The sequence below is a fragment of the Eurypyga helias genome, unplaced genomic scaffold (assembly GCF_000690775.1).
Source record: "Eurypyga helias isolate BGI_N326 unplaced genomic scaffold, ASM69077v1 scaffold31522, whole genome shotgun sequence".
NCBI classification, from domain to species: Eukaryota; Metazoa; Chordata; class Aves; order Eurypygiformes; family Eurypygidae; genus Eurypyga; species Eurypyga helias.
This window is the reverse complement of record NW_010238482.1, coordinates 3,238-20,133: the sequence shown is the minus strand read 5'-3', so window position 1 is coordinate 20,133 and position 16,896 is coordinate 3,238. Positions and strand designations below refer to the sequence as shown.

General features: G+C 41.7%; 1 protein-coding gene across 1 annotated transcript; it reads left to right on the top strand.

The window, feature by feature from the left end:
* Positions 1 to 469: 469 nt before the first annotated feature.
* On the top strand, positions 470 to 12,093 carry NDUFAF6 (NADH dehydrogenase (ubiquinone) complex I, assembly factor 6; the record flags this gene model as incomplete). The annotated part of the gene is made up of 6 exons (XM_010147861.1): positions 470 to 526; positions 2,616 to 2,718; positions 5,880 to 6,013; positions 7,647 to 7,748; positions 11,393 to 11,449; positions 11,951 to 12,093. Coding segments are annotated over 6 exons (582 nt in total), but the record flags the coding sequence as incomplete, so codon positions are not given.
* Between the last annotated feature and the right edge of the window lie 4,803 nt (positions 12,094 to 16,896).

Here is a 16,896-nt window from a genome sequence, read left to right as displayed (position 1 = left end):
TAGTTTTTTTTCAACAAACCCACGGTATATTTACATGACTTTGTCCTGTAAAGACAGCGTCCTAACATACAGGTATGCTGTACTCATGTTTTCTGGAAAATTCGCAGGGGAGATCTTTTCGTTGCTTGACTCTGGAGGAACCTCTGTTCTCTTTGGAAGGTGACCATAGTTACCTGCAAATATTTGTGGCAACATAGGACTTCATGAAAACGTACATTACTTGAAAAAATATTTTTGAAGGAATGCTTTTAGTTAACTGGCTTGATGTCCGAGATTTCATTTCCTGTGTGCAAGAACTTGCAACAAATGCCAGCTGATAATTTTTGTATTTGAGGAGAATTCTCATTTTTCACTGACGTGCCACTTTGATTTAGCCCAGTGAATACAATCCTTGTAAGAAAAGTATTATCTAAAATACACTTCAGCCTTCAGAATGTATAACACTGATGTTTCATTTGGTGATTTTCAGGCTGTCAAGAGGCATAACCTGACTAAAATGTGGTTCACGAAGATCATTGATGAAAGGGTAAGTATTTACCGTTCAAAGTCAATTCTGGTTTTAGTCATATTTGGGGTGTTTTTCCCTTATTTTTATGTGTTGGTTTGCAAAACAGAAGCTTAAGTAATTCATCTTTTCCAGACAGTAGTATTTCACTTTACGAATGCTACTGTTATATTTCCTTTTCATTCTTCCTTGAGGCCCCTACTCAGAATTTGTACTCTTTCTGGCCAAAATGGCTATACAATCCTGTGTTTATTTTTGCTTTAAAATAGATGTAGTTCGTGAATCCACATCTTATTCCTTGTTCTGATGGCGAGTGTGTCTGTGCTCATGTTGCTGGTCTGTAGTCCTCCTTTGCAGTGGTCACTCCTAGAAGGAATCCATTGGACGTTACACTTAGACACCTTTTTGTATGTAAGTGAGGGAAGTTCCGTCCGATGTGGTTAGGTGGTAAGGTCTCCATATGCAACTGTTAAGAATTCCGAAAAATTACATTTTAATAGGAATGGAAATGAAGATGTGCAAGAATCATAGACTCATAGAGTGGTTTGGGTTGGAAGGGACCTTAAAGACCATCTAGTTCCAACCCCCCTGCCATGGGCAGGGACACCTTCCACTAGACCAGGTTGCTCAAAGCCTCACCCAGCCGGGCCTTGAACACTTCCAGGGATGGGGCATCCACAGCTTCTCTGGGCAGCCTGTTCCAGTGCCTCCCCACCCTCTCCGGGAAGAACTTCTTCCTGATATCTAATCTAACCCTCCCCGCTTTCAATTTATACCCATTCCCCCTTGTCCTGTCACTACAGGCCCTTGTAAAAAGTCCCCCCCAGCTTCCTTGTAGCCCCTTCAGGTACTGGAAGGTGCTATAAGGTCTCCCCGGAGCCTTCTCTTCTCCAGGCTGAACAAGTCCAACTCTCTCAGCCTGTCCCCATAGCAGAGGTGCTCCAGCCCTCGGAGCATCTTCATGGCCTCCTCTGGAGATGATCAGAGGGCTGGAGCACCTCTCCTATGATGAAAGGCAGCAAAGAGAAGGAGAAAGAGAAAGAAGAGAAACTCATACACGGTCTCTTTTTTGTGCCATTGCGATCTTACCCCAGGAGAAAGGACATCTTGTATTTTGCAATAAGTTGCACAAATCTACATCATTGGCATCGTATTCCTCCTCGCCTCTTTTCTTATCATGTCAGTTTTGCCCCTAAATAGCCTTCTCTTGGGATGACTCATGGATATAAAATCTCAAATATTAAATGACCTGTTTGAACCTTTCTGCCACACTTTGATGCTTCTTTTTGTGGCTGTGGAGTTTTTCCTAAGCAGAGCTGTAAATTGGAGCATTGAAATCACAGGCATTTTAAAATATCCACCCTTTTTCTGGGAAGAAGTAAGGGAGTTTCACTGGTACAGTGATGCTGCTGCCAGCTCTGACACAAGAGCAAGAGTAATCAGCTGAGGGCAGGAGTTTCTTAAGCTAGCTTTGCTGCTAGAGTTAATGACTCGTCAAGTTACACCTTGAGAATATTGATGGTTACTTGCCGAGTGTCATTGCTATGAACAACCTCAGAGTTTTTTATATTAACACCATTTTTTAATCTTAATACTCGCATGTTTTAACCGTCAAAGCCCCTAGGACAAGAAGAATGATGGAGGATGTTATATTTTCAGGTGTATTTGCATATGACTTTGAAACTCATGTGTTGGGTTGATTTTTGTACATGTTTTAAAAAACATACTTCTACTTATCTAACTTTCTCTGTGCTTCAGATGCAAATTAAGTACTACAATTGGCAGGTCTGTAGTGTAAGAATATGATATGATGTTTTGTTTTGGCTGTATCTCTTTGATGAAGAATTCAGAGTTATTTTTATTGCAAGAGGTTATATTTGCTCCAGTAACCAGACTTGGCTGTTGTTGCATGTAGTTATTTGGTTATGTTAGACTTGCTATAAGCTTTAATGACTACTTCTATCTGAGTTTATATTTGCTTCCTATCTCTTAATTTTGTCTTTTTTTTTTTTCCTCTAATAGTGGATTAGGCTGGCATGACTATAGTAAAAATATTTTACAAATAGCTGTTACATTTACATTTTACTGAAGTTCTGTGTTCATCTTACAGGAGAAAAATTTGGATGACAGAGCATACCGTAACATCCAGGAGCTTGAGACGTATTCTGAGAACACTCAGAGTGCTCTCTTGTACCTCATCTTGGAAATGCTGGGTAGGCTTTTTCCCATTTTTAGATTTTGTTGATGATTCATCAGTGCAGGTACAATATTTATTGATGTTTCGAAGAGCTCACTCTTTTCCATTGGAGTTCAATTTCAGTAGAATCATAGAATCACAGAACGGTTTGGGTTGGAAGGGACCTTAAAGGCCATCTATTTCCAACCCCCCTGCCATGGGCAGGGACACCTTCCACTAGACCAGGTTGCTCAAAGCCTCATCCAGCCTGGCCTTGAACACTTCCAGGGATGGGGCATCCACAGCTTCTCTGGGCAACCTGCTCCAGTGCTAGAAGTTGTCTTAGTTAATACTTCAGATACCTTTTCAATGCTCCACCATAAATCCAGAATCTTGCTCCACCTGTCCTAGAACTACTTACTTTCCTTAGAAGCTGCTTAGGGGAAAGCTCACTGATGTGTTATTTCCTACTGCTCTGTTCTATGTTGCTCTGTTTTCTCTTTACTTGCTCCTGTTACAGTGTGGTAAATTCAGCTCTTGATCGTATTTTCTAATTGTCACACTTGTCAGAAACACCAAGTGCTGTACTTATTGTGTAGCTATTGTTCCATATCGCAGTGAGATAGCCTGCTTATCTTGAAACAGGTGACTTCCCAACCTATAAGTTTCCTTTGCTGATGTTGTAAGTTTGGGATGGAATCCTCTCTTCTTCCTAAAAGTGGATTAACTATCAGTAATTGAATAGCTAGGAAGAAACGCAACAAAGACGATGTGATCCTTGTGGTTAAGAGCAAGTGTCTGTGTCATGTAATATAAGAGTCTCAGATTAGGAAAGAACTGTTCCTGTGCAGTGAAGAAAAGGGTAACTTTCTTATAGGTGTATGTTGCATTATGGAAGTAGTCCCTGTATGAGCTTAGGTGTAAAAAAAGGGTGAGAATTATTATTATTTAGTGGTACTTGGTGTTTATTGTAATAGCAATATTTTCCTCTGGCTTATCAGATTAGTCTGATGGAAAGCCAATGCTGAGGTTAAAAGCGTTTAAAAACAAAAAGAGAAGTAAAGAAAGAGAGATGATGAACACATTCTTCTTAGGAAGAAATGAAGATCCAATCTTGTAACATCCGATGCTCGCTGCAGGAAATCAGTGACATGTTGCAAGTCTTTCTGAACTTCTGATTGAAAAAATGTAGGAGTGTGAGAAATATCAGCGTCTTCCATATGGAGAAATGTCTTTGATCCCGAAGAAGTCCAGTCATGCTTGGGTCACTCCTGATACAAGTCAGATGATCCTGTTCTTTAAAGTCTGTTTTGGAGGCTCTGCATTTTCTAGGGTGCCCTATTGTCATGTTTAACTTCTATTAAATACAACAGTGTAACACAATATTTAAGCAAAAGTCTTCTTCACTGCATATGAAACAGTTAACTTCTGGGGTTTTTTCCATAAATGGAGAAATTAATTGGACACAGCCATTTTCTTGGTGTTTCCCATCACCAGTCTTTTCTAGACCAGGTGGCCCTGGTTTTGTTACAGGTCATGTTAGTGCTAAGTTTTGTGGGCTTTTTAGCTCCGTTATTCCTGACCTGGCTCCGGTTTGTATGTACCTCTCCCTGCAGTAGTGCTGCTTTGTCTTTACTGATTTTGGGTTTCTTCTTTTGTTCAAGCTCATTTTGACTGGTAATCTTGTCCAAAGTCTTGGTACTTCCTCGTGGCGCCTGTAGTTCAAAAATACTAATATTGTGCTCCCTGATTCATCGCCGAAGTAGTTAGGAATCTGATAACCACTCAATTTTGTTAAACTTATTCAGAACCTCACTTTTGGGATATATTCCCAGGTTGAACATGAGTCATTGCTAACTCTTACTCCGAGCTTTTTTATTTTTTTGATTCCTAGTTATAGGTAAAGCCTGAGCTGCCCAGTCAGTAAGTTATTTCCATTGATACCTCCAAGCCACACTCTGCTTTCTGCTGCCACGGCCAAAACAAGTCAGTGTAGTCTACTTATAGCCACTGGTTTGCAAAGGCTTCTGAGACCCAGGTGTTGTGGTAGGTTTGGGCAGCGAATCTGGTGTCAGGTTCCTTGGTCTGCAATTAGAATAGCATCTCAGATTCATAGGGAGGGACCTTAAAGATCATCAAGTTCCAACCCCCCTGCCATGCGTGGGGACACCTTCCACTAGACCAGGTTGCTCAAAGCCTCATCCAGCCTGGCCTTGAACACTTCCAGGGATGGGGCATCCACAGCTTCTCTGGGCAACCTCTTCCAATGCCTCACCACCCTCTCTGGGAAGAACTTCTTCCTGATGTCCAATCTAAATCTACCCTCTTTCAATTTAAACCCCTTGACCTATCAATTCCTTTATCCTCAATAAACCCCTTCACCTATCAATTCCTTTATTCCTTTATTTTTTTCTTTGTAGAATGCTGCTTCTGTTAGAGCTTTTGTGAATTTTAATTCCCATTTTCCTTCATAGATTTTCATTTGATCCTGTGTCAGTCCTGTGAAATCATTATGGCTTTATGGTCAGTCTAAGCCAACCTTGTACCGTCTTGCTGTGAAGAGCAGTGGTGCTGCTCTGCCCCACTCATCTCCCTCTTGTCTCAGTTCTCACAGCTGTGTGACTGTGCAGTAACTGGAGTTAGTCTCCCACTGCTTCAGTCGTCTGATCCGGTTTGCCATGCTGCTGCCTCGCTGCCCCTAACAGCACAAGGGAGGTGGCAGAAATACGGCTTCGGGGCAGGAAGCTTAGGACCACTCTCTTTGGCTTCAGTCCACTGCTGCAGCTCATCATGAAACCTTACTGTAAGCATTAATGCTTGTCAGGAGTCTCACACTTGAATGATTTTGCTGGCAGGAAAACCAAATCTTGGAATACTGTTATGCTGGGAGAGGATGTGCCAATGAAAATGAGCTTGTGTACCGATGTATCTGAATAGATGCCGCTCTAGGTACACCTTTTGCAGAAACTGCAACAAGCTAAGAGGCATCTTGCTTCTCAGTGTGAAAATCAGTGAGTTTGCCTGCTGCTTTGCACCTCTGAGATGAGATCTCAAGGCAGTTTATCAACACAGACAGTTCTGTCATGGACCTGCCCACTTAGCTTTCCTTAAATATGACTGCGATACACATCAGGGCAGACTATACCCCTCAAAAGGTCTGACGGTATGTTTCTAAACATATTATTTCTACAATTTTAGGTGTGAGGGACATCCATGCCGACCATGCCGCCAGTCACATCGGGAAGGCGCAAGGCATAGTTACCTGTTTACGAGCAACTCCCTTTCATAGTTCGAGACAAAAGGTCTTTCTTCCCATGGACATTTGTATGTTGGTAAGAGAAGGAGGTTGGCTGGAATCGGAGAGTGTAGTGTTTCTAACGGTGTCTCCCAATGCTGGATATGAGATCATGATTTATTAGGCCAGAAACAGGACACCTTTTTTCTTTATTTTAACTCTTTCTGCTGTAGCCTAGTAATATGCCATTGTCATGAGTTTATATCTTTTGGGAGGTGAGAGGAGTGACCTTCAGGAAACTCTAGGGTTTCTGGGGTTTTAAAAAAAAATTATTATTATTAATTTTTTTTTAAATTAAATGTAATAGTACTTTAGCTTTCAGGATTTTTTTTTTCCATTACTGTGTAGAAATACACATAAGGACTGGGGCCTGGGGTTTAGGGGTTTTGTTTGGGTTTTTTTCTTCTTCCCTATCCCCAGAAAGGAAGCACTGTGAGAAATTTTACTTTTGAACAACCTCCTTGGGTTTCTCTTCACTACCTTTTCATAAAAGTGCCGGTGGTGTGTTTTGTTGGTTTTTTTTTTTTTTTGTTATATATTTGATAGCTATAAGCATACATGCCATACATTGCTGTAGGAGATGGTGTAGTTCTCCAATTTAAACTATACACCTAATCTGCTAATTACTCCTAATTATGGTGATGTTTGAGGCAGTTGTGTTGGTATTTTCCGAATATAATTTGAATACAATTGAAATATTTGTTGTGAAGTTTAGTAATTTAGGTAGTTGCAGAAACACGTAGACACTAATATAGGTCAGGGTGGGAAGACTGTGGGAAGGAGCTGCACCCTGCTTTCAGCCCTTCTGGGACTGGATGGTATGGGAGGCCTTCCAAGTTTTTAGCTTTTCAAACATAGCCTGAAAATTCACAGTCGTTCCTTGCCACGGAAGGTGTTTTACAGTGAAACTGAAACCCGCTTGCATCCCTTCTGTGCAGGCTGGGCAGCTTGTAAGCATTTCAGCTGCTGGCAAGCATCGCAGAGTGCTGCTGGAATCTCTGTCTCCTGAGACACCTTCCTGCCTGCCTTTCTCATGTCTGAGCCTTGTTGAGAAGAGCAGGCAACTGGTGCAATTCTGAATATACCATGTTATGTCTTACACTGGGTTTTTTGGAGAGATTGGGATTTTTTAGGTGGTTTTAGTTTGGTTTTTGGTTTATTATTGTTTTTTTGTTGTGGGTTTGAGGTTTTTTGTTTGCTTGTTTGTTCTGCAAGCCTGATGGTACACACCAATCCCAAGATAATGACTTACTTCATAAGCCAGCATGGCTTCTGAGTTAGCAGTTAATGGCTTTCTTCTGCTTAATACTGATTCTTTTATTATGGTTTTAAAAATTGAGCATCTAAACTCATGTAAATTCCCAAAACTTTAAAATCCGACTTGGTTATCTGACACACCACAAGGTCTTTAGGGAACACAGTCACGGAGAGGGAGTCTGTACCAACTGTTCTCTTTTGTTTTCTTTAATTTTTTTCTGAGTGAGTGACGAAAAAAGTGGGGATGGGAATAAAAAAGGAGAGGACCGTGGTAAAACATCAAGGCTGTTTCAGTCTTATGTCGTTAGTTTGGTTGCTGGGACAGGCTTTTGAGAAGCTGAAATGGAAACTTGGTATTTATTGAGGGTTTGGTTTTTTTTTTTCCTCTTTTTGATTTTCCTTCCTGTGTCTAGCATGGAGTTTCACAAGAGGATTTCATAAGAGGCAAGCAAGAGAAAAATGTGAGAGATGTAATTTATGACATTGCCAGCCAGGCCCATATTCATCTAGAACATGTGAGATTCCTTCTTTTTTATTTATTTTAAATAAATGGAATTGATGCTAATCTTCGCAAAGAATTGTGCATATTAGAAGATTACAGCTGCAGACTTCATTTCAAATATTTTACCTTTAATTACTTCAAGAGTTTAGATTTAAAAGAAACAGACCACACAAAACCTTTAAATATTACAGCTACTTCTGTACGAGTATTCTATTTCTCTGTATGTATATATATATAAATAGTACCTAAAAGCCTTATTACAGGGGCAGAACCTTGAAGCAGACCTGAACAAATGCAGTTGTATGCCAGCCCAGGATCAGCTCCGTAGCAAGCGCTTGTGCGTCTGGTACTTGGCAGCACGGCCGAGTGGCTGCCAGGAAGGCAGAGCGTGTTGCCCTTAGCTGCTGGTTAGTGTGTGGGAGGAGGGATTCGTTCCCTGACATGACCAGCCATGCTCAAAGCTGTGTTGGGAAAGGTACTTTCTGTTTATTTATACTCTGGCTCACAGCCGAGTGAATTAGGAAAGACTTTATTTGCTTGGCACAGTGGATAATGAATCCTGAAGAAATGCAGAGTCCTGCTCTTGTTTTTCTTTTATGCTCCTATTTTAGCTACACTCTGAATTGCTTGTTGTACATAATACAAAAGCAAAGGAATGTTTCATCAGCAGTGCTGTGCCTGCCTTCGTCTGGAAAAGAAAACTTGCAAGCAGCACTGTAAAGAGTTTCTGTCTGCAAGTACCTGCACGCCATACACTTTGAGTATTACACCCGATACTTCCACTCAAGGTAGTCGGAAAAGATACCACTTCAAAGTAAAGAGATGCCAGGTTTATCTCTGCGTTTACATCATTAATATAATGCTCAATTACAGTGTTACCTGTGATCACAGGTTTTTTTGCAGTAGAGATAGGAGAGCCCTTCTTCATTTTTCTGAAGGTAAAATGAGGCATCCCTGGTTTGTTCAGTCAGTGGTAGGTTAGTTGATTAATATTTTTATTTTTTTGTTAATAATACGTAGCCTTGGGCTTTATTTTTAATGCAGATTATTTATAATTTGCATTTAAAGCATTCCTGTTCACGTTTTCACCTGATGTCTGGGTTTCACATGCCCAAAGAAACTGCTTATTCCATTTAGAAGCGGGGAACAGAAACAAAAAAAATGCAAGGTCAGAACTGTCCACTATCGTTGTTTAAGCTGAAATGTTTTGATTTTTTCTTTTTTTTATTCCTTACCCCTCAACCCATAATGCACAGTGTATAAAACCCATTGATTTTGCTAGCAGTTGTGGCTTGAAAAAAAATGCCAAGTGCCTGGCCTGAAATGCCTTTGATCAGGGATGGGAGTCATGGAAAATGAGCTATGTGTATTTATTGTCCAGCTGTTTAAAATCTGGTTGCTGGTATTGCATGGAAACATTGGGACAGAAGCAGGGAGAGAATTCAGTTCTTCGGAGCCTTTCAGATAGTTTGATAATTCTTAGTGTGTTGGTCCCCTGGCTCCCAACGTGCCAACCAGCTGCTGAAGGGAACGGGCAGAACCTCACTCCCCCTTCCTTCCCACTCCATTCCTAGAGCCCTACCCATGTTATGCGCTGGGAGGGTCCTATGGAAACTATGCAACGTGATCATGTAATTGGAGACTCTACAGAAAAGGGTAAACACAAGGAAACCAGATTAGGGCAGCATTAACATTTTATTCAATTGAATGTTGACCTGGGCATCCCCCCCTCCTTATTTTTTTTCTTTTTAATGGATGGGCTATATCATCTTAATTGAAATTTAAAAATTCCTCTCTGGATACTTGTTTCCAGCCCCCCTCGTCATCAGTGAAGAACAATTGACCGTGCACGGTCCCTAGAGTGTTCAAATAACTGGCAGTAATGACAGGGTATGTGGCCTCCTGGATAATCAGATGGTCTTCGTTAATGCAGGGATAAAGATACTCTCTCCCCTAATGGATGAAAGCGGCTTTTGCTGGCAACGTTTGCTGCGTGTGTCAGGACCTCAGGTGAATGTGCTGGGCTGGTGCCTTTAAATGGGTCTGTCCTCCGGCATAAACTCACCACCTTGTTTAGCCTGGGGGTCTTTTCAGTCACTTACCCTCCGTGGGAATTACAGAGGAGGGCAAAGTTTAAACTTGAGGTTTCAACAGTCTCGGCAGTTGTTACACAAACCGCGTGTTTTGGAGGGTGAGGGCAGCAGTTACCAGCCCCATTTCACAGTCAGAGCCTCAAATGCTACATTAAGTCTCGGCAATATTATGTGAAGGATATTGTAGTAATGAGGTGCTTAATTTGGGGAGAAGAGTTTGTAAGGTGTGGTCAGCTTTTCCTGATAGAGCAACCGATGACCAGCAGAGGGCAAAATAAGACAATGAAGACTGCAGTTTTCTGTAGGAATTGTGTGTTTTATTAGTAAAAGCGTATCATAAAAGTGCTCGCTCAGCCCCGCGGTGATCCTTTTGAAAGCCTGCAAATACATTTATACGTTCCCCTGCTTAAGCACCCCCTCCCCCGTTCCTCTTTAAAAAGAAGGTCTCCTTTTGGCGTTTATCTCAGTTATGCTAGATCATTAGGGACTCGTTTTACCAAGGAAGGTAATGTGCTTTCTGCATGACATGCGGCCCATGCTGGGTTAAGAAGGTCAAGCGAGATGGCTTTCTTTTCTCATCTCACCACGAATAATAGTAAAGTGGAACGTTATATCAGGGAAGAGCATATATATTACATATATATATACACACACACACACACATATATATATATGTACACATACACGTGTTATTACCTCTCAGAGTTTTAAAATAATTTGCCCTCTGAAAATATTCTGTGTTTTTGCCTCCTAAAGTTTCAGCCTGATTTTCTCAGTTGTCTGGGAAGTTCCACGGAAGACTAACAAACATGCATATTCATCGGTATTCATAAAGGGTGGGTTGGTTGCTTTGTTTTAACCGGTAAGAAAAAGCAAAATGAGGGATTTTGTGTTTTAAAATAAGCATTACAGGAAGATTTGCTTCATCTCTGTTAGATAGACCTGAGTTGCACGTGGGTTTGGTTCAGCCTTGGTTTATAGACTCTTGGTTTAGACTCTTTATACATCAATACTGAGGACTTGAGGCATTGAGATCCAGTTGGAGTCCCATAAATGTAAGTGGAGCTTAACTGGACTTCTGGGACTGATGGGAACACTGGACCAAAAAGATACACTTGTGAAGAAATGCATTTCTGGTCTTCCATCATTTCTGCCTCTTGGGACACAAAGAGTTGTTTGGCAGGGGAAAAAAGTATTAAACTGCATTTATTAAATCAGATGCAACTTGGAACTTCTGTTGAAAGAAGAGATGCTACTTTACATTGGTTTATTAAATACGAACTGTAGGGTCAAATCATAAAATTGTTAGCAGGCCCCTCCCAGTATTACATACTCTCTGTGTAAGTACTTTGTGTACAGTGAGGGGCGGTGCTGGCTTCCACGTTGGGAAAAACTGTAGTTTCAGGATGTCAAAATAAGAAGGGATGAGGCTCGGAATACAGTCTGTTGGCTTTAACTGTTATATACAGTACTTGATGTTTAATCTGACACGTTAAATTCTCCTGATATGTATGTTTTTTGTTTTGTTTTTTTTTTTCTCCCACCTCACCCCATTTACTTTCAGGCTAGATCTTTCAGTAAGAAAGTTCCTGCGAAGGCATACCCTGCTTTTTTCTGTACGGTGGGTGTGACATCATGCACTCTTCAAGTGAGGGACTCGTGTCTGTGCTAATACGTTTGTGAAGAGTATGCACTTAAGCATGGTTAACTAATGCTTCATGTGCCTGTTTTGGGAGGATGTAACACCTAAAATTTCTGAGTATCCTGATGTGTGTCTGACTGTGGAACCTCCTGGTTTTGATCAGCACTTCTAATCCTTCTTAACGAAATAATTTTGCCCAAGATGTCTGTGCGTTCATAGACCATCGTTGCAATGCAACGACCCAAAATTTTGTCTCTTCTTACAATTTGCTGGTTGGTCTAGTAAAAAATAATGCCGCTTTTCACAAAACCTGCCTTTTTTATATCCTTTGAATGTGATGGTTATGCTGCCACTTCATAAAACAGGCAGACTGTCAAGCCCTTTTGCATTTCCTCATTCGGTTTCATGTATTGCTTTTTAAACTTAATGCCCAATTATTTTTGTGCACCATATGGACTAAGCTTTTTTCTTCTTTTCTAGGTTGCTTTAGATGATTATTTATGTAATATGCAAAAAGTGGACTTCAATATATTTCATCCGAGCTTACAGAAGAAGAGTACATTATTACCATTGCATTTGTATATTAGATCTTGGAAAAAAACATATTAAATTTTTCTAATATGGCTTCAGAGCACTGAGTTTTTTCTTCAGCGTCTTAACTTGATAGAATTGTTAAGTGTCTAACTTCACACTTCTGCAAAGTGCAGCTCATGGGAAACAGCAGATGCGCATGAACTGTAGCTGTCAGCTTGCTGGCAGTAGTTAAGTTTGTTCTTGGAATATTGGGCTGATACTCTGTTTCGCACGTCTGCCAAGTCATATGTCCTTGTCTGAGATTCCTTTCCTTGTCTTTTCCTGTAATAACTGCAGTATGATAGAATTCTTCGTGGACAAATGGATTCTTCTGGCAGTTCTGACACTTTACGGAAAGAAACTGCTTTGTTTGTGCCCAAATGCAGTTACAGTAAATGCCTTATAAATCAGCTAGTTTAGTGCAAGGAACAGGCTTTTTGCATGTACTAATGGTGCTTCATGGTTGGAAGAATGAGCATGTAGATGTGAATGCAAGAAGATTGTCAGGAAAAGCTTAAGCCATTTCAGTTATTCAGTAGTGTTTATGGAGAATTTCAGAATGGTGAGATAGAGCTGAAATTATTGAACTGCGTGTTGAGATGGAGCACTGAAGTGCCTAGAGGTTATGGGAGGATAGCTTTACAACACACAAGAGAACCCTTACATGCTTTTTATCTCCAGCTCAGCCAAAGGCTTTTTCACCCCACTCTTAGTCTTCCTCCTGGCCTCGTCTCCCTGTTGCTGCGCATGGCTGTAATTGCAGAGTGGGTTTGCCTGCCCCTTTGTGCATATTCACCATTTCTCTCAGGACACCCACCTGCGTGGCTTCCCTGAACTCCTTTTCTTCCAGACTATGAAGAAACACATTCCTGAATGTTCCAGGTCATTTTAGCCCCCCTTTTCTGCAAAGAACACTGCTCTGTTTTTCTGGTGGGAAATTACTGGGAGCTTTGTACTCAGCATCTCTTATGAGCAATGTAAATATTTCTGTTTGATTTGTTGTTTGGTAAAATAACACTTCCTAACCTCTCAACTTGATTCAGTTGCACAAATCTGGTAGTTTATTCTGTCGTCATCCTTGTTCTAGTAAATAGCTGCTTTTCCCAGAGATTTTTTTTTTAAATCAGGGTTAATCTCCCCAGATGCTTGGTTGTATAACAGCATCCTGTATTTTAGCGTACCATGCTACATAATGAATTTCTGTGAACAAGTGTCGCGGCTTTTTTAATCACAGAAAACTGTCAGCATGGTAGGAATCTCAGGAACCCAACATTAAATCCTTCCTTTGGTGGTTTTATTTTGCATGTTTGAAGTCAGTTTGTGATACAGATCTTGGTTAATTCTGCACTTTCCTGCTCCTGAGTAAGAAATTTCTCTCTGAATTTGTTCAGCTCGGGATCTTGGTATCTGTATTACTGGAGGTGTAAGAGTCAAGGTGGATAGAAAAATCCATGTGTCCTGGATGGGGAGTAACTGGCTATTTTGTAGAAGGAAAATCTCCGCAGTCTCTGTCCCCGTCTCTAGTCAGCTGCTGTATCCTACCACTGCTGCTCTTGAACGTGGCAAAGAGGGCTGCTGAAAGGAGACGGTTTCCTTCCGACGCAGGCACTGCAGCTCTCCCTGCCAACTGCAGAGCGAAGGCTCAGGCTCTCTAGCTGCGACCGGGCCAGCTGCGCAGTTGCTCTGTTTCTCTTCTGGAGAAGGCGTTACAAACGTCTCTTTCTGCAGTCGGTCCTCATTTTGTTCCGTGCGTGCCGAGTCGGGGCCATAGAGCCAGCCCTGCCTGCCCTCTCAAAGGGGATCGGTGAAGTTAACTTCTGGCAGGAGCGCAGCACGGTGAGGAGGAGGAGAAGGGGAACCGGGCGGTATCACCAGTACGTCGCGTTGCTACAGTGATACCTTCCTTCCACAAAGCCACCGCTTGGCTTCGGTGCTGAAGTGGAACAAATCTTGACAATGTGCTTACAAAGGCATCAGTGCGAGGGCTGATTTGTTCTTGTGTGGAAAAGAAGCCATGTGATGCAGTGAATGGTTAGCATGGTTGAGAGGGACTTCTCGGCGAATTAGTAAGCAGGATATGGAATAAACAAATTCAGGTTATGACTTCAGTCACAAGAGAGTTTTGAGTGATCTGAGAAAGTAAAGCAGCGCTTTGAATTGCAAATGACAGAAGGCTGCTTGAATAAGCAATCTATGTCTCCTTTTGTATCCTGCAGGGAACAGCTCTCTCTCTTGGATGGTCGTGCCTGATCCCGTCCTTAGGGACAGTGTTGTGAATGGAGGCATTAAATACCTGTCAAACAAGGTAGCATTAATTCCTTTGCTTTCACTAGCATTATCTCCCTTTATTTCTCGATAGCGACTGGTGCCATCTAGGAAATTCTGTTCATCAGTTCTGATAATTTATCATTCTACATCCTACAAAGATAAAGATTTGTCCTATTTCTGCCTTTTTTTTTTAATCTGTCAAAATATTTTCTCATATGCGTGCTAATTACTGGTCATTTTTACAAGAAAAGCAACCAACAAAGCTAGCAAACGCATTGATAGCTGCTAATTACATTTTGGAAAATAATTTCCGTGCCAAGTCACGTCTCACCTGGCTAGCCGGGTCCGTGTAAAGCAGCGGTCGAGCGGGTATCCTCGTCGGTGACCTCACAGGTTTTGTGTATCTTTGATCTTCATGGTCTCGCCTTCTTCTGGGTTAAGCACAGAACTGTATCTTCGTATTTCCCTTCAGAGTAGTTCACTGGAGTCTGTTCCGGGGTCTCTTCCCTCTTAGGCTGGCAGGTTTAGGCTAGGAAAACGTAAGAAGTGTATTAACTGCTGTAACAGATCGTATTTTGCCCACGGTTGGTAACAGCGGTAGGGTCGAAAGCACTGAACAAATTGTAACACGTCAGCCATCACTGGCCCTGTGATCTTGCAGTTTAATTGGTTTCCCACTACCAATTTTCAAGGAAAGATGCAAAAGTCTCAATCATCACATTTGTGAAATACATCTTCCGGATTGTGCCCGCTTCCCTCAGAACTTAGCATCTTGATATCTGCGTCTTATTTTGGTCCTCTCTAGCGTCAAAGCGTTAAACAGCACCAGAAAATGCTTTCCAGCCACAAGCGTAGGAGCCGCTATCCTGTGGAAGGGGAGGGCCGTGCACTCTTCTCTTACATTTGTGTCTCTCTTTTCCAAAGGATGATACAAGAGGAACCACTTAAATGATTATGAGCAGTCTGCCAAAATAGCGAGTTGTTTTTTTTTTCCTTACTGCTCGGATGCCAGGTTAAGAACTACAAAGGTTTGGTTATCAACGTTTTTAGAAGGGGGTACAGCATTATGGTGAATGTTCCCAGAACCTTTTTCCACCGCGTTGCTGCTGGCAGTTGTGTGTTCTCCAAACGATGCTTGTCCTTTTGTCTCAAAACGTCACCGTCTTTTTTTCCGCTTCCGTAAGTCTTGCTCTGACTCTACAGAATATTTTTTAAATGTGGCTGACCCCAACCACTTTGAATCTGTTGAAGTCAATCCAGTAAAAAATGGGCATAAAAGCTATCCACAGGTATCTCAAACAGGACAAAATACACAAGCAATCCATTATGCTTCAAGCAAAGGGTGTTCAGCCTCCTCCTCCAGTGGGGGCACGTTACACATTCAGTGGGCTAACCTATGGGTATTTTAGAGTCCTCGTTCTAGAAGGGGCCTGTCTGTAACTGCACCATCAGAAGGGCAGGATAGATGCACGTTTCTGTTTTGTGGATAAAAAAGCTGGGAGTCTTTAAAGGAAGATCCTGGTCTTCCTGCTTCATACGAGAGGGGGGACTTCTGAAACCTTTTAACTGTGCAGTAGTAAGTGGCGGAGGATTTTATGGCAAGTCGCCTATGGAAGGCAGCTTGTACGGGGTAGCTACTCGTGTGTGACCTGCGAGGTCCAGGAGCAGCGGAGCAGAGGGGTATTTTGCCCTGTGCCTCTTATGCTGACCATGCTCCCTGCTTACTCAGGCTGTTCAAACTTTGTATTTCACTGATCTGAAGACTCCAAAGGAATAATAATCATCATCATCATCATAAAAAATTAAAGCTCTAACTATCTGTCGCTATCTGGAAGGTTGGAATTTGCCTAAGAATGTGCTTTCCTGTTGTACATAAGGCACAAAATCCTCAGCTCGTTTCACGTTGCGGGTAGGCAGCATGTGACAAGGTGGGGTATATTCGTTAGTTCAGCTCTAATTGATTTGTCCTTTCATTAAATTAGCTCCGTTGTAGTTCCTCAGCCTAAACATTGTTCTCTTTAGGCACCGAACGAATCGGTATGCCCACTTAACCTTCATCTCCACTGACATCTTGCTCTGATAGGTTGAAAGCTCTCCTTTCCCTGAACAGCCACAAATGGATGTCTTCTGTTGGCTTTTCCGATGGGCACTACCTAAGCAGGAACAAATCAGGCCAGTTGGGTGTACAGATCTGTTCTGCAAACATCTTGATGATTTCGCTCAGATACTCAGTACCGCATCATAAAAATAGGGCCGAAAGGGACCCTGGGAAGTGAATAAAGTCCCGGTCCATCTATTAGCAGAATCAAAGCATCCAGTTACCCATGTTATGGATGAAATGTTATGCATAAATGGATTATGTTATGCATTAAGTAACAGGATTTCTTTCTTCATTGTCAGATATTGGGAATTTGTAGCTTATTATAGTTTAAGAAGATGGCAGAAAGGACTCAAAATAATATTTGCTCTCAGTTTTTCAGGATTTAAAGCTATTCTTCAGATCATTGTAAAGCAACACAAAGGATGTTTTAAATCACGGTGGGTTGTCAGTGGGGCAAGGATGGCAGTAGATCCACAGGTGATTC